This window comes from Elephas maximus, chromosome 7 (genome assembly GCF_024166365.1).
Source record: "Elephas maximus indicus isolate mEleMax1 chromosome 7, mEleMax1 primary haplotype, whole genome shotgun sequence".
Classification (NCBI taxonomy): domain Eukaryota; kingdom Metazoa; phylum Chordata; class Mammalia; order Proboscidea; family Elephantidae; genus Elephas; species Elephas maximus.
Window position 1 is genome coordinate 107,914,538 of NC_064825.1, and position 18,958 is coordinate 107,933,495.

The 18,958-nt window shown below is 35.6% G+C and overlaps 2 protein-coding genes across 2 annotated transcripts; both read right to left on the bottom strand.

Moving 5' to 3' along the window:
* Positions 1-5,565: 5,565 nt before the first annotated feature.
* Positions 5,566-6,504, bottom strand: LOC126080268 (olfactory receptor 1052-like). Its single transcript, XM_049891523.1, has one exon. It carries the CDS (start codon positions 6,490-6,492, stop codon positions 5,566-5,568), a length of 927 nt encoding a protein of 308 aa, XP_049747480.1. The 5' UTR covers positions 6,493-6,504.
* A 7,983-nt stretch (positions 6,505-14,487) lies between these two features.
* Positions 14,488-15,474, bottom strand: LOC126080269 (olfactory receptor 5AS1-like). The gene has a single exon (XM_049891524.1). The coding sequence runs from the start codon at positions 15,472-15,474 to the stop codon at positions 14,488-14,490; it is 987 nt and encodes a 328-aa protein (XP_049747481.1).
* Between the last annotated feature and the right edge of the window lie 3,484 nt (positions 15,475-18,958).

Genomic DNA, 18,958 nt, shown 5'->3' on the forward strand with positions numbered 1-18,958 from the left:
GGGAACTCAACAGAGAAACCCTGAGGGAAAAGGAGAGCTGTGGAATGCAGACGCCAAATTCTCATAAAAAGACCAGACTTAATGGTCAGACTGGGACTGGAGGAACCCCGGAGGCCATGGACCCCAGACCTTCTGCTACCCAAGGGCAGGAACCATTCCCAAAGCCAACTCTTCAGGCAGGGATCGGCCAGGAATAGTGGATGGAAAGTGAGACTGGTGAAGAGCAAGCTTTCTGGACCAAGTCGACACATGAGACTATGTTGGCATCTCCTGTCTGGAGGAGAGATGAGAGGACAGAGGTGGCCAGAAGCTACCTAAATGTACACGAGGAGGGAGAATGGGGGAAGTAGTGTGCTATCTCATCAGAGGGAGAGCAATTAGGAGTGTTTTTTTTTTTTTTTTTTAGCAAGTTGTATGTAAATTTCTGTATGAGAGACTGACCTGATTTGTAAATTTTCACTTAAAGGATGGTAAAAATTAATTTAAAAAAATTATAATTATGACAATTTTACTTTATACTCTCAAATAGAATATTTTTTTCTTGACATATTACATGTTTTAGAAATTTTAGAGAAATGTTTAATAAAAGTATTTATAGGAGGCCTCTAGTTTTATTCCCATTCTAAGGGGAAATTTTTTTTTTTTCAAAAACTATTAACCACAAAATGTTATTTGTCAACATGTAGTAACCTTTTAACTACTATTAATTTAAACAAGTTTTTTTTTCTTTCTAATCCTGTATGTCCGTTCATGTTAGCAAATTTTATTTTCTGTTTATTTTTCTCAGCAGGATCACATAATTGAAGCTATATCCTTAAGTTTTCATCTAAGGATTTTATGTTTTTTTTTTTTTTTTCTAATATTCATGCCATTGATTCATTTTGAGTATTTTTTGTATATGGCATGAGGTAAAGTCCATCCTCATTCTTAGCATGTGGGGATACAGTTGTCCCAGCGCTGTTTGTTGACTGATTTTGTTTTTACTCATTTAATCCTCTCTTAAAATATTTCTCACAAGATTTTCCAACTTTTTTCTGTTTTCTTTAAAAAAAATAAAGCCCTTTGCTAACTCCAACATGTAAATTTTTGCAGGTCTCTGTATATTGCGCCCTTTGACTTTTGATCATACATTCTGGCTCTTAAAGCATCAGAGAGACTGAAAATGACATTACTTTTTACCAGGGAAGGGATGTACTTTCCCCTGTAGTGAGAAAGGGTGAGGGCTAATCATGAAAATTCAGTTATTAATAAAGCTGGAATCTGATTGTTTAGACTTACAACACATTTTTCTCCTGGCTTGTTACTGTTTCTGGGGTATTGGCTTCCCACGGTTTAATTGAGAACCTGGTATTTTTCTCTCTGTGTCTCTCCCTCCATCCTTTAAACACTGGCGGAGAATCAGTTTCAACTCTTTGGAGGTGTGAGTTCACCCTCCAGCCACATGTATCTTCATGCTCTAGCAAATATCATGAGAGAGCTGTTCTATGTTTGATACACGCCCTTTCCCTCTGACAAGACTTTATTAACCAAGAACCTAAAGACTGAGAAAAATTTCGCTTTTCCTTTCTAGCTCAGTCTCCTCCTTGGAAGTGGTCCTTCAGTGTCCTGGATTACAGCAAGGTCAAAATTTGGCAAATGTTTGAGCCGAAGACTTTATTACATTTGTTGATAACTTTCCCTTTAGTAGGATTTTGTCTTGTAAGAACAGCAAGACTCTAGGTGATGTCACTCTGCCTTTATAGCCCAGGACTAATTTCTTACAACCCCAACCCCAAACTCCAAACTCAGAAATTCCCTGTGAGGAAAAGTGCTGTGTTTATCCTCCTTTTTAATCCAGTTCGTCTTTCCAGAAAACATAACTGCCTAGGGCTCCTCAAGCTTCTCCTTCCCCCCAGAATAGTCTCTGAGCAAAAGTCTAGAATTGGGGAACCCTTCATTTGGTAGGTCACAATACTTAATATTTGCATGGTTTAGGACACCATTAAAATTTCCTCTCTGCTTTTAAATATTTCTCCACTTGTGACTATCTATTTATCCATCCATCTGTACATCTGTCTATCCATCCATCCATCCACCCATCCATCCATTTCTTCTTTTTTTTTTTTTTTTCCTATTTATTTATTTGGTCTCAAGGCCCAGAGTTTGGTTAATGTCCTGAGGAAACATACAACCATATGCGATGAGATTGCCGAATATCTGGTAGGAACGCTACTAGTTACTCTGAACCCCACAGGGTCCTCCATGCATGTCAAACCTAGATTTTCAGGTGTGCCTGAGTCAGCGCAATGACTCATCTACCCTCCCCAAGGTGAATCTTTCTGAATTTGCAGTCACTCCAGTTTTCTTTGACTTAGCAGTGATTCACTTTTTTCACTAGATTCTTTCTTTATCTTATCCTGCTTTTCCTGTTATTTTTGCAGAAATGTTGTCTTGACCACGAGCTAACTCCATCACATTCAGAAATAAAAGTGTTTCTTTTATAAGGACTTTATCATTTTCATAACTCTTTATTTTGAAAAAAAAAAAAATCAAACATATTACAGATTAAAAGACAATACAAATTTGTCACACTACAGTGGTCACCCAGGTACCCTTTACCTATAAACACCAATCGCAATTTCTGCATTTGCTTTATCTCTTTCTGTACATATATACATACCAATATATACACAATTGTATACATATATTTATTTACATACAATAATGTTATAGCTTTATTTTCTAATATAATGTTCATGCTTGCCCAAAGTTTGAGAATTAATATAAGGTAATGGTTTCATCTTCTCACAATAACTGGCAAACCCTGTCCAGTGTGCTGTATCACTTATACTTATCTTGAATTTTTTATTCTTGTAATTAAAATGTCTTAGATCCTTGATCCTTTAGGCATTATTTTCATAATATTTTGAGCTTGTAAAATTTCAGGTCTTAACAGAGACTAAAAACACATTAAACTCTCTCTCTCTCTCTGTTTATCTATCTAATAGAACTCTGAAGAAGGTATAATTATTATCCCTTTACAAGTGAAAAAACTTCTTAGTAAATTTAAGCAGCTTTTCTGCACTTACAGAACTAGTATACACTCTCCTTTGATGTGCATTAAGACTTGTTTTTGTCCCATCATATGGTCATCTTTGTAAATATTATGAATGTGCTTGAAAACAATACACATTTTTGAGATTTCAAATTGTGTTATCTTTTGTCGGCTGTCTATTAACAACGACAACAAAAAAAACTTTTGTATCCTCTTTGATTCCTCTGTTTCCTCTACCATCCTGCCAGGCCTACCATCAAAATATATTTTGCACCTGTATTTCTCACTACTTTCATTATGATAGATCTGGCCTAACATGCCATCATCTCTTATCTGAATTATTGTGCAGCCTCCTGGCTGGGCTTCTGTCTTTCACTCTTGCCCTTCTTGGTCTATCTATTATCAACACAGCAGCCCGAGTGAACTTTTTAATGTGTAAGTTGGATCATGTCACTCCTCTGCCTGATGACTCTTTGCCTTTCCTCTCATTCAGGTCCAAAGTCTCTAGACTATATATCCCATGCAATCTGACTCCCTTTTCCTTTCTGGCAGCATCTCCTGCTACATCTCTCCTTGCTCTCTTGTCTCCAGTTCTGTCTTTTTTGTTGTTTCTTGATCACTCTGGGAAATCTTAGTTCTTGGCTATACCCACTTTTCAGAAAGCTCTTCAGGAATTCTAATGTCATACATATATGTGTATATATGCATACATATATTTATATGTATATTATATTTATAATATGTAACATTTTATATATATGTATATATATATATTTATATGTGTATATATATAAAACACCTCATCTTTTTTTCCTCCTTAGCCAGTTTATCTTCCTAGTTACACAGTTTCAAAGTCTTCCATCCATTATGTATTCTTTTTCTCAAAAATAAAAATCTAATTATTTTTCAAGTGCTGTTGACGATTTTCATGAGCTCTGTCTTAAATCACTTGCCTTCTGTGTATTGATCACCCGTAATACTTATCTTTCTCAGAGTAATTTTTTTTTTTAAAGTTTCCGAGTAATTTTCCCAAATACTTCTAACCTTCCAATATGTTGATAACAGTGTCATCACGAGAATTTTTCCGAAGAATTCTATGTATCTCTCACTTAGGGCTTCACTTACTATGCACTGAAAGAGTTTTAAAGCATGTTATCCTGGCATCCGAAGGCCTTCACACACGTGCCTCTAAATGACTCATCATTTTCTACCACTTTTGTTTAAACATTTCATAGTAGACATAACTCCTGTATTTTCATGTTTTTAAACAGTCATCCCCATTTCCCATGCCCCCCTCTTCCTGTAACAGCTTTTGATCCATAGTTTAAATCTCTCTAGATTTAGATCACACAGAGTAACTGGCACAATAAAGGTACTCAATAGAAGTGCATTGAATAAATAAATTATAAATAATAAGAGTTGTTTTCTATAGCCATTTTTTATAGGATACTATGAAATAAAAATGAAAGATATATTTTTGCCTGAATGGTGACATTTTTAGAATAAAATCAATTTGTGTGAGTGATCTTAGAGAATGGGACTAAGGGAATATTTCAAATTTTATAGGTGAGACTATACAGACAAAATTTAGTTTCTCATTCAACAATTTATACACAACTTGTTTTGTGACATTGGTTGCAGTCCCCTTGATATGTTAACACCCTCCCCTTCCACATCCCAATTCACTATTTCCATACATGTATGTTTCCTGTCCTTCCAGCCTTCTTCTCATTATTTTGGGGCAGGTGTTGCCCTTTTAGTCTCATAAATGTTTGAATTAAGAAACACGCTCCTCAAGTGTGTTATTGTTTCATAAAAAAAAACTGTCTAATCTTTGGCTGAAGGATGAACTTTGGGAGTGACTTCAGTTTCTAAGTTAAAAGGGTGCCAGGGGCCATACTCTTGAGGGTTCTTTCAGTCTCTGACAGAACAATAAGTCTGGTCTTTTACTTTGTGTATTTGAATTTTGTTCTACATTTTCTACTGCTCTGTCTGGGACCCTCTACTGTGAGCCCTGTCAGAGCAGTTCATGATGATAGCCAGGTACTATATAGTTCTCCTGGGCTCAGGCTGATGGAGGCTGTGGAACTTATGGTCCATTAGTCCTTTAGATTAATATTTTCCTTGTGTCTTCGACTTTCTTCATTCTCCTTTGCTCTTGTCTGGACGGGACCAGTAGGTGTATCTCAGATGGCCACTTATAAGCTTTTAAGACCTCAGCAATGACTGATTCTTTTGAATCCATGGTGAGATCTTTCAGAGTTTAGCACAGGAAGTTTGTTAGGGAAAAAAAAAAAAAAAGATTTAACAGTTTTTGAGGAAATTAAATAATCACCAAAACCATGAAAGGAGAATTAAAATAATTTTTAATCTTCATGTCATATTCAACACTCCCTCCTCAAATGGCATGAGAATATTTTGATCGTATTTTTCTTGTGATTTTATCTATGAAACAACTTTAAAGGCTCCTATCTCTTTGCTGGTTAATGTCAGGTTAGCAAAGACATGCACAGGATTCAGCCCAGTGGGGTTTATCTTCCACAACATTGACCTTTTGCAGCATCTTTCACATCCTTATTCCTCAGGCTGTAAATCAGCGGGTTTAGCATGGGAATCACCAATGTATAAAACACAGCAGAGACCTTCTCCTGCTCCAGTGAATATTGGGAGTTTGGCTGGATGTAACTAATAGTCGCAGACCCATAGAATAAGGTCACAGCAGTCAGGTGTGAGGCACATGTGGAGAAGGCCTTGTGCCTTCCTTCAGCTGAGCGAATTCTCTGGATGGCAATGATGATGCGGACATAAGAGACCATAATGACAATGAAAGTGAACATTGCAATAACCCCAGAGAAGATCAAAAGCAGCATCTCATTGGTATGGAAATCAGAGCAAGAGAGTCTCAAAAGAGGAGGAATATCACAGAAATAATGGTTCACAATGTTAGGACCACAGAAGTCTAGTTTAAGCAAGCCTATTGTATGTGTCAAGGAATTAATGAATCCACCTAAGTAAGACACAAGGACCATCTGAATACTAACCCTTAGAGTCATGATGACTGTATACAACAAGGGATTAGCTATTGCCACATAGCGGTCATAAGCCATCATAGACAGGAGGATGCCCTCTGTAGTCACATATACCGCAAAAAAGAAACTCTGTAGTACACAGCCAGAAAATGTGCTGGACTTATGTTCTGATAAGAAATTTACCAGCATCTTAGGAGCAAAGACAGTAGAGTAGCAGATATCACAAAAAGACAGGTTGCTAAGGAAGAAGTACATTGGAGTATGAAGTCGAACACTTAACCTAATCAGAACAATCATCCCCCAGTTGCCTACCAGAGTGATGCAATAAATGACGGCAAAAAGCAAAAAGAGAGGGAGCTGCAAATGTGGATTTTCTGTTAATCCTACCAGAAGGAACTCCTTTACACCTGTATGATTCCAACCTGCCATGCACTTAGGTTTACGTAGCTCTTTAGTTGTGGAACAAGATGATATCACTTAGATGAAAAACATTATGGCACCTTCATGATCCTGTATCCATAACTGCACAAAGCGTTTAGGCTTGCCCTGTAGTCATATGAAGAAAATAAACTAACTTCAGTTTGGGGCCATATGTTCGCTAGATAATTCCTATAAAGTGACTCAAGTTTTTGGAACTAGAGATTATTTTATTTCCTGGTTCTCAGTTTCCACATCATAAAAATGGGGTTAAGAAAACTCTACCAGATCATGAAGCTGTTAATTGGTAGAACTGACATTTAAACCCTTTTTTTTTTTTTATGCCTTACTCTAAACTTCTGACTTTATTTTATGATGTATAGAAGCCCTCTGTTTTTATAACTAATAACTGAGTAGCAAAAAGTGATAACAAATTTTCCCTTATCCTATCACTAGCCTGTTCATATTTTTTCACAACCAGTTCTGGAGATGGTGCTGACTTCCATGAAATGCAATCTCCTTCCTTTCCAGTTCTCAGAATTCAGACATCTTTTAGCTTCATTTTCTGCCTAGATGCCACGTTTGGAAGATTGATGACTCTACTATCCTGAAGACTTGATTTGTGAAAAAGAGAATAAGTAATCCTTTCATTGGCTATCTCACTAACACCCAGAGAAGGAAGAATATTCTCTATTTATACTTTTCCCACTTTTGTGGGTATTCACAGAATATACTTATGTGTTTTAATTGTCACAAATATTTGCTTCTACTTTATATAATTTTAATTAACCCAGAAACAACCCAGTGCCGTAATTAGTTTATATAAAAACTATTTTCTACAAAAAAAGAATTGTTTTTCCACTTTCTGTTTTTCTATTCCCCCTCCTGGATATTATTCTGTGCATGTATAAATTTATTAACTTTTCTACCTTTTTCATGCACTTTTTATGTCTCTCTCACTAAAGGATTGCATATCTGCTTCTCAGTTCAATGAACATGCCCTCTCTACAAGGCACCATTTATGTCATTAGAGATCTAAAGAAGGATGTATGAGCTTGTCTTAGTTATCTAGTGCTGCTATAACAGAAATACCACAAGTGGATGGCATTGACAAAGAGAAATGTATTCTCTCACAGTCTGGGAGACTAGAAGTTCAAATTCAGGGTGCTAGCTCCAGGGGAAATCCTTCTCTCTCTGTAGCCTCTGGGGAAAGGTCCTTGTCATCAATCTTCCACTGATCTAGGAGCTTTTTATTGTAGGGACCCTAGGTCCAAAGGACATGAGCTCCTGACTCTGCTTTCTTTGTGGTGTGAGGTCACCATGTCTCTCTGCTTGCTTTTCTCTTTTGTATCTCAAAAGAGATTGACTTAAAACACAACCTAATCTTGTAGATTGAGTACTGCCTCTTTAACTACTTCTAACCCAACTTCATTAACATCATAGAAATAGAATTTACAACACATAGGACAATCACTTCAGATAACAAAATGGTGGACAATCACACAATGCTGGAAATCATGGACTATCCAAGTTGACACACATTTTGGGGGGGGGACATAACTCAGTCCATAAAGCCCTCATGGAACCTGACCTCTTCCATGTTAAGATTTGGGTAAGGCTGGGGGGTAATCTTCAGGGTATTGCTAAATCAAAATAAGAATCTCCATTCTTAATTTACAATTCATATTCTGCCCATATTTTTCATCAGTGACCATAGGAAGCATAGGGAATCTAAGTTCAACTATTCCACGGAAAATAGGAAATACTTTGGTTAGAATTAGGAAAGAATTTTTTTTCTTTTTTTCTTCTTAATAAAACTAGTTCATAGGCTAGGGAATCAAAAGGTATTTATAACCTGGAAATAAATAAATAAATAAAGGACGTGAAGGGACATTTGTGTGTGTTTCTCAAGAGCAACCAATTTTCTTCTTCTGGGAGGCTGTTTATGGGAATATCTTTGGAACATCATAGAATAGGGCAGTATGGGTTCTGATATAGCTCTGTCCTTGACTTTTTGTATATTTTGCCTATTACAAATAAGCCATGAAAAGGAACTAAGGCACTAAAGTTGGTATAACACAAAGTAGAATTTGTATAATATTCCCAGTTACCTTTTACAGATACAGAGGAAAAAAAAAACGAAGTTCCTGCTGCTTTAACTGGCATGCAGTTTCAAATTGTGGATGTAGCAGTGGGCTGAGACATGATACTGATGGACAAGTCTCAACACCAGAGCACAGAAAAAAACATGCATGTGGAAAAGAGAGGAAATCAAGTGTACAGAGAAGGAAAATACGTTCTGAAGATTGAAACCAGTTGTTTTTCAAGCTTATAATATGTTAGTATAGGATTCTCAAGGAATAAATTAAAGTCATAAATGAAGACAGTAGATTTTTTAAATCTAAATAAAGGTTAGGAAATACGTATCTTAATGAGTGTTTAAGATGACAAACTACATAAAACTCTGTTTTGCCCCTTTTTTGATTGGCAGTGCAAATATTTTATTTCAGTTTAAAAAAAAGTCATAGCTGGAGGGCATGGGGAATGCAGCGCTAAATAACCAGTAACCTCCTGTGTGGGAGAGTGTAACTGTGCTCCACAGGGTTCTCAGTGGCTGATTTTTCAGAAGTAGGTCACCAGGCCTTTTTTCTGAAGTGCCTCTGGATGAACTCAAATCTCTAACCTTTCGTTTAGTAGCTCAGTACGTTAACTGCTCTCAGAAAAGTGCTTGATAATACAGTTTAAAAAAAACAAACAAACAGTGGCTGTGGAGTCGATTACAAGTCCTAGTGACCCTATACGACAGAGTACAACTACCGCACAGTGTGTCCAAGGAGAACCTGGTAGGTTTGAACTGCCAGACTTTTGCTTAGCAGCCAAGCTCTTACCACAATGCCACCAGGGCTCCTGATACTAACAGTTAATGTTTATTGAGTGCAGTTATTTTTATTTATAAACAATGTAATGGCATTAAGTATTATTATGTTATATAGTTTAGACCAAAGGAAATTGAAGCACTGAGGGGTTAAATAGCTTAACCAATGTCATAGGGATATTAGTAGAGGAGCTGAGATTCAAACCCAGGCAGTCTGGATCCAGAAGCCATGCTTTTGATTCCTCTGCCATATACTCAATCTTATATTTCACCCAGTTTCTCTCAAGTACTTGCCACCAGTGTATGTCCAGCTTTCCAGCAACAAACCAAGTCCAGGAGCTCAGGCATTTTTGCCACACCTTCTACTCTCAGTCAGGGCCTATCAAGCATTTCATTGCACTTGAGGCTGCAAAATGAAAGGAAAGATATTTTTTAAGAAAAAATAATTCTGGAAAATCCTATCTCATTACTTCTAATTGCCATGTCACTATTTTTCTTAGATGTCTTGAATTTCTGGGGATTTTGGCACTATAATCAAAGGGCAGTATTTTTCTAATGAATTCAAGCACTCCACATGATTTCAGTCAGTTGCATTTATATTTCTAACAACTATTTTTGTTTGTGGAACTCATAATACAAAACAATAAGTAGAGAAAAGTGCTATCGAGGGTCAAGGCATGATTTGCTCCTGTCCTGTTAGAGCTTGAACTAGAAAACGGGTTCATTTTGTCACTAAATGCAGGATTTTTGTTACCACTCAGGGATGCCATCCAGATAAGTCTCCTTTAAAATACTAATGAGTGTGCATATTCTCTTAGGAAACACATTTTAGAGCCTGCTGACATACTTAGGGCCCTGGCGGTGCAGTGGTTAAGAGCCAAAGAGTGCTACAGCTGCAAACCAAAGAGATTTGCAGTCCAAATCCACAAGCCGCTCCTTGGAAACCCATTGGAGCAGTTCTCCTCTGTCCTATAGGGTTTCTATGAGTCAGAATCGACTCAATGGCAATAGGTTTGATTTTTTTTGGTGACATACTCATATGAAATTATTCCAACATTCAGCTCAATATCTTGAAAGGTCATGTTCAAATAAGGGTGTTTGATTAAAAAAAAAAAAAATTTCTCCTAGTAAATTATTTTTTTATTTATGTCACCAAAGGAATATTAGAAAATATTCAATCACCAGTGATCAAGAACACAGTTGAAAATAAAGATATTGATGAGAAAATAAGAATGTTGAAAACATTTCTAATTGCAGTGAAATAGGGAACCCAGCCAAATGGCTATCAGAAGAGTTAATGCTTATCAAAATTATTCTCTCTCCAGCATATGGGACTATGCCCAGTTGAAAACCAAAGCTTACCTACCTCGGTGTATGGTTTTGTGGGGGTTTGCCTATGAAATATGATTTTGCTGACATAATATTTATACAATAATTTATTATAACATATAAATATATTTAATGGCTTGTCTTATGTTATAACATATTATTACATGCAAATAAATATATAACTGATTAAACACTGTGAAATCTTATATATTAGGATATAAATTCACAGTTGTATACATGCACTTGCACTTTTAAACAATATACACTGAATGGTTTATAATTTAAAATGGTTTATAGAACTAAAGAAACAAAAAAAAACAAATACTAAAACACCATAAAACTTCACAAAAAAAAAAAAAATCTTTCAAAAACCCTGGCATACTGAAAGACCTACAAGTGTGGCTTAGCTAGTGATATTTAAAGAAAATATGTTAATGTAAAGTTATTTAATTCAGGCACATTAGACATGTAGTAGGAAGTAGTAGCTTGCTATAACAAAATATGCCCCAGGCTCTAGGAATAAAGTGCCATTTGCAAGTTCCAGTTTTGTTACAGACAAAATGAAGTAACCTAAAGAAAGTAGAAAATAATTCGTAATACCTTATTATGGCAATTGTAAAGCAACATTGACTCTAAATGGTTGCCAAAGATTAGTATTGTATAAAACTGTAAAGAAATTATTTTCTTTAAAATATAGCTAAAACACATGGCAATTATCAGGTATTATGTTTTAAGGAATTTTCCATAAATGTATAAGTAACTTTAAATCACTATGTAAACCCAGTATTACATTTCATTAAAAAAAAAAAATCACAGACATCAGAAAATAGTGGATATAGATATTTTGTAAATATTGTCTTTCCCCATAAAAAAAGGACAGCTCTACTGAGATATCAACGAACCACAAGTTAGGAAGCTGTATTTTCTGGCACTTTGGGAAGAATACTAAGGTTATAAAACTGGTACCAGATGTTTTAGTATGAAAAGAGGGGAAAACATTAGAATTATAAAAATAAACCTACATGACTACTTATTAAAGGTACCCACAGCTAAGCAAAGTTGAGAGTACATGGAGCTTCTAGTGAAGGAAACCCAGCTTCCATTATTCTTAAATGGGTTTTGTGTTTGGTTCCCTTTGTTTGGGGAACACAAACTGGAGCTCATTGCATAGATGTGTCTCAGATGTCCACAGGTTGGATTATTAACATTCTTTCTGGTCTCTTGAGAGTAGAACTAACCATAAGTCTGCAGGTCCTCTTGATCATTGTTCAGAAGATACCTCAGATTTTCACTGTGGTAAAATAAATTCCCCTTTGTAAAAAAATAAAATAAAATAATATGTCTTTTCTAAAACTCAAACATCATGGTATCATGTCACAAAACAGATGATAGATGCAATTTCAGGACCAAAGAATTATATTGTGATTTGTTATGTTGGCTACAAATTAGGATTTTATTTGAATTCCAGAAAAATCAAGAAACAGCATGCCCCACAAGCAAAATAATCAATCATTACCAATACTTCTGTAAATGCATGCCTTTCCAAAAAGCAGATGATCAGTGTAGGCCAAATGGTGGTCTACATAATTTTTGTGACAATATACCCACTAGTAAAATGTGAAGTAACACTTGTTAATATAAAAAGCCAAAACAGATGAGCTTTTTCTAAGAAATGATGGAAATGGAGGGTAATGATCAACATACCAAGGTAGATTCCCTACTGGCTGCCCTCCTAAAAAGCTACAAGAAAAGTAGTTACAGCTTCATGTTAAGGCAATCAATACTCGTAATCAATGTTGAGGTGATGACTTAGGGCACAAGTTCTGACATGTCATCACACACCTCATTAACTACACTTTCAAGCTGTTGGTTAAGATGGGGAAAAAGGTGGTGCCCCCTTAACCACGAAGGCTGAAGAGGAAAATCAGGTTCCTGTCCTGATTAATCATATATTTTCATGAACATGCTGCTACTTCCCAAGTGATAAATGTTGAGGAGACAAAATTGTGATATAGACAAGCTTCTGCTACATCATACTTCTGTTTTATTCCATTTCAGTTTTCATCAGGAGAGGCACTTGTGCTTCTATAATCAAGTGACATAAAAGCCCACAGCAAAAGGACCAAGGTCCTTTTCTTGGATAATATTGTCCAGCTCTGCCAGGTTACCTAGCACCTCACAGAAAATCAAATCCTACCGTCTTAAAATCAACAGTAATATGATAGCAGTAAGAACAAATAAGCATTATATGCTGATAAAATGTGCCAGGCATGGTCCTAAGAGCTTTTGAAAATATTCTAGGAAATTTGTATCTGTTACCTTATTTAATCCTCAAATCATGCATGTACTGGTAGTTTTCTGTATATTAATTTATTTGATTTTCAAAACAATGCTATCCAGTATGTAATATCTTATTGTTTCAATTTACAAAATAGGACATTGAGACACTCAAATAAGACAATATTTCATTGCAAATTTATTTGGCTAAATTTTTATGTTAAATTCACAACTGGGTACATTCAGTACAACTAATGCAGCCATCTCTATATTTCATAATTACTGCAAAATATGCAGTAGTATACATTCACATGTGTGCAATTTATTGTTTCAACTCTTTCAAGATAAAACGAGAAGTAAACAGACACTGAAAAATCCAAAGTAGCCACAGAAGATATATATCTTAATGATAAAAATTATATAAGAACAAAGTTGCTTACACTTCAATTAGTCTGCATTGTCAATTTCCATGAGAAAATTATCAGAGCAATTATTCACCTTTGCTAAAAGATATTGTTTCAAAGGCTATTTCAGTAGTATATGTATAAATAATAAGTAATTTACAGAGTTTAAAATCTTAATGGTTTTCTCAGATATTCACTGTGAATGGAAGAGTAGGGAAACTTTTGCAGCAACAAATCTAGCCCAAAAAGAGCTAAACTTCACTATGATCTGATATTAAATACACCTTCCATCTGATTTCCTGAGAACCAATGAACCCCACCTCTCCCGACACCAACTGCCATCTATCATTGGTAATATCAACTTTCTCTGATGATAAATGCTATGTAAAAAATACAGGATATAGACTCACACTCCTAAACACAAACTGATAGATTTATCCATCCATCCATCTACTCAGTCATCCATCATTCACCTACCTAGCCATTAAACACACATGTAATAAGAACATGAAATGTACCAGGTGCTATATAACAACAACAACAACCCTTTGCTGTGGAGTCGATTCCAACTCATAGAAAAATAAACCAATAATATATGTTCCCAGCAGCCAAGGATCATCTAATGTAGGTGGGTTAACAGTAGGTCAACATATATCTTCAATACAGCATGATAAATAATTTAATAAATAAATACATAGAGTATTTTAGGAACACTCACTGGAGAACAGTTAAGCTATCTTAAAATTCAGAAATAGTTCACACAGTAGAAGCATTCCAAAACCAAAAAAAAAACCCAAACCCACTGCCACTGAGTCAATTCCGATTTGTAGCGATCCTATAGGACAGCGGAATTGCCTGATAGAGTTTCCAAGAAGGTCCTGGTGGATTCAAACTGACGACCTCTTGGTTAGCAGCCATAGCACTTAACCACTACACCACCAGAGTTTCCAGTAGAAGCATTAGAGAGGGAATATTTCTGGAAGAAAAGACAGAGAATTGGAAGACATTGTTGTTGAAAAGTTCTCTTTATTTTTTAGCAAATGTTGATACATTTAAAATTGTTGAATCATAAGCTGTGCATGGGGTAGTAGAAAATGGAGAGATTAGAGGGGAGATTAGTCCTCAAATATTCTCAAAAGAAATATGTTTTATTTTATTTTTATTTCTGTTAATTTGAATGTCCAGTACCTTTCCAACAGTTTTTTTGAGAGCATTCTTCACATCTTTGTTCCTGTAGCTGTAGATTATGGGGTTAAACATGGGAAAGACAACTGTATAAAACACTGCAACTACCTTATCAGTGTCTAGAGAAGAGCTGGTGGTAGGACGTAAGTACATAAACAAGAGCGTCCCGTAGAATAAGGTGACAGCTATGAGATGGGAAGCACCGGTAGAAAATGTTTTGCTTCTGCCTCCTGAGGACTTGATGCTCAAAACAGTAATAAGGATACAGAAGTAAGAGATAAATATGACCACAAAAGTGCTGGTCTGGATGAAGCCACACAAGGCAAAAAGCAGAAACTCATTAATACTGGTATCTGCACATGACAAAGCCAGGAGAGGGGGAATATCACAAAAAAAATGGTTGACAACATTGGAGCCACAAAATGGCAGCCTGAATGTGAGGCACACATGCACCAGGGAAGTCATACTTCCACTGAAGTAGGCCAACGCAACGAAACAGATGCAGATTTTCCTAGTCATAAGTGTAGAATAGAGCAGTGGGTTGCAGATGCCTGCATAGCGGTCATATGCCATTGCTGCCAGGATGAGGCACTCAGTATCAGCAAAACAAGCAAAGAAAAACATTTGTAGTGCACAGCCATAGGTAGAGATGCTCTTCCTAGATGCTAAGAAATTTACCAGCATTTTAGGAGCAACTGCTGTAGAATAACTGATGTCTAAGAAAGATAAATTGCTCAGGAAATAATACATGGGGGTTTGAAGGCTTGAATTGACATTAACTAAGATTATCAAGCCCATATTTCCTACCATAGTTAACACATATAGCATGAAAAATACCAGGAATAGCGTGACTCTGAGAGGTAGATAATCTGTGAATCCAACAAAAACGAACTCCGTTGGCCTGGTATAATTATTCTCCAGCATCTTCTTAGTTTTCTAATTTTTCTCATTCAAGATAGGTGTTATCAACAGATATGAGTTGACTTCAGTGATGAATGAACTAAGGAGGTCATTCTTCTCCTTTTTAAGGAAACAAATGAATGGTTAGTAAAATCAAAGTGTTGTATTTTCTCTGGCAATTTTTTTTTTTTTCTGTTAAAGGATATAATTAGCACTCACTCTCAATACCAGATGATCTCACTCAGAAGGTGCTGTTTTGTGATACAGTAACTCATTAAATCTATGGACATTAGGATAGACTATTAGTTCCTCTCAAGCTGAAAGAGGCTTAGCTGATGAAACCTGGTACGAATTATGAAAATTGGCAGGCTCTTTAGGGGCAAAGATCAATGTTTCCTACCTTAAAATCACATTTTTCTTTGTAAAGACAAAGAGTTGAGAAAAATTCTGGGGAAAAGAAATGCTCACAGATAGACTAGATAGTTCCACAGAACTAAACTTGTGATCTGGGGAGGTAGCCTAATATAATAGTGAAGAGCACAGTCGCTAGGCAAGAGATGACTGAGTTCAAATCTTAGGTTTGATATTTAATGTTTGTGTATTCTTGGTAATGCTACTAAAACACTCTGTGACAGAGGAATAAATGAGTAAATATATATAAATTATTTATGTGACTAGAACATAATCTGTATATAAGTGTTTATTAAATATAATACATTAAACATAAATAAACTGATTTTTGTTTCTATTTCTTTCTTATTTTATTAGCTTACACTATCCTGGTGGTTGTCTCAAAACTGATCTTGTCGTTGGCTTCATGGATATGTCTTAAGCATGATCTAGAGTCTCTTACAAAGATAAGCCTGTACTTGTGTGTGTGTGTATGTGCAAATAAGCTAGAGTAGGAATGGAGTATTCTACAGGCAGTTAGAGAACTGAAATTTTACAGGTAGCTAATGGGAATAAACAGCCCTAGTGGTGCAGGTGCTAAGCACTCGGCTGGGAACCAGAAGTTCAGTAAAAGAAGAGTTTTAAAGATTTCTGTCATGAGTACAGATTTAACAATTTCTTCTTCTACTGCTGAGTCTTTGTTTTATATGTTTTAAAGCTATGTAATTTAATATTAGACTGTGCTATATGAATTGTCATCGACAGTTATGTAACTGTAATACATGAAGACTTATGACTGTTATATTTTCTTGATAAAGTAACATCAAAAAAAAAAAAAATACCACTCTGCCTTTTTAAAAAAAAATGCTACATAGTACTTCTGATGTTGAAATAGTTTCTACTGTTATAGGAATTTCACAATAAATTATTCAATTATAGAATATTAGTGTTGGAAGGAACCTCAGCAATGATCTAATTTATATCTTTATTTTAAGTCACATTTACAAGATTATCCAGTGAGTGACATGTCCATTTATCTTTTTAAAAAGTGTAAATCTGATCCATAAACAGGTTACAAACTTCTTGAAATCAAAATCCAACTTTCCTTCCTTGAGGAAAGACTGTTTGGAGTGGTTCAATATTTAATTGTTGAATGAGATACCAGGTCTTCTAGATCAAGTTCACTGCCCTTGAAGGATTCATCTTGCACTACTTTGAACTCAGATTAATCTCCTAAAACAAGTTTGGCCCCATTGGTTCTCATGGAAATCTTACCTGACAAGTGGCTATTCCTGAAAGGTGTCCATGAATTATTTTCTGTTCAAGATTCTGTTTGACTTATGTAGAAGAGAAAAAAAAAAAAAAGAAGAAGCAACCACAATAAATTCACTTGTTCTCCTTTTCAAATTATATTGTGTTGTGATGGCCAACACACAGGATCTGGAGTTAGGCGGAATACGTTTAAATTCAGGTTTAGACTCTTAATCCATAATCCATAGAACTTCTCTGTTTATATTTCTGTTTCTGTTTAATCAGCATATTAATATATTATAAGGTTGAAATCAAGAATAAAATGTGTAACTCATTATAGTACCTTTTTACAGGGTTTGTTATCTCGTGGCTATAAAAAGTTCTCACTATTTATGATCAGTTATTATCATCATTGCTATCACTATTACACTATTGCTGTATGTGGTCCTGTCGATTCTGACTTATAGCAACCCTAATGGACACAGTAGAACTGCCCCATAGGCTTTTTGGAGGCTGAAATTTTTATGGGAGTACATTGCAGGCCATTTCTCCAGCAGAGCTGCTGGTAGGTTACAACTGTTGAGTTTCTGTTAGCTTAGTGCTTAACCATTCCACTGCCAGGGCTCCTTACCATTACACTAATATCACTATTATTACTTAATAATTCAATATCTAACTTTAAAATGTAAGTTTTCTGAATTGATATTTATAGGAACAAACAAAATGATCAATCGTATTTGTGAGTGCATATATGCTGTGTGTTCACAGAATCTGAGGCTTAGTTTACAGATTCAGGGAATTAATTAGACCATTGGATTCCCCCAAATTTGAAAAATAGCTCACTCACCTTTCCTCTAATGACAACAAGGTGCACAACAAATTGGACAGTGGTATTTTCAAAATGCCATGGTTATAGGTGGGGCTCAGATCCATGTCACTACTGCTCTTACCCCCTCACGTGTACAGACATACTCAGACTATGAGAAAAAAGCCACAGAGTCAACAGAAATACATTTTTTGTCTAAGGTTGGCTCATGATCATTGCTACATTCCCAAGAGACAATTTGCTGACACTTTGGGAAGTCACCTACCTTAGCACCATCTAGATTTTGAATGTGGAATTTATTTTGTATAAGATGTTGGTAACATTTCTCTCCAGGTTTTAGAAATTGTCTTATAAGGAGTATTTATCTTCTAGCCTGTGACAAATAGAACATTGTCCCAGGATACTCCCCAATCCCAGGAGATCTTTGCGTAGGCAATTACTCTGTTTCCAGTGGTGTGGCTGATTTCTTTTAAACGAAAAAGATAAAGTTAACACAATTTACTATGAGAAACCACTTAGAACATACCTCTGCATTTCTGGGAGATCTTTTTGATTAAAATAGCAATAATTATAATAACTTTAACTGTGCCAATCTATAGAAAAAAAAAAAGAGCTTTCTTATTCAAATTCTGTCATTTCTCTGAGTAACCACTATCAATTCGTATGTTCAAAGAGACTTTGCAGCAGTTAGTTTTATGTGGAAATGTCAAGGTACAGACTGACTACTATTGAGAAAAATGCCAAGGGCCATGGTTTTGTTTCTCAGTTATAGGAGTGACTGGGAGAAACTATGCCTTGAATGATAAGATACAGTGGTAAGAGCTTAATACTCACTCAACATGGGTTTGATTCATTTTTTATTCACAAGAGTGACATTGACCTTAGTCAGCCTTTTTTTAATTTGAAAATTGTGAATAATTTCCCACATTATCAGATTCTTGAGAATTAAGGGAGATAACACATATAACTATTTAACACCATGTTCAGCAGATTGTATTTGTTTATATGACAATTAGCTTTCCGTCACAATTACAGCAGTAC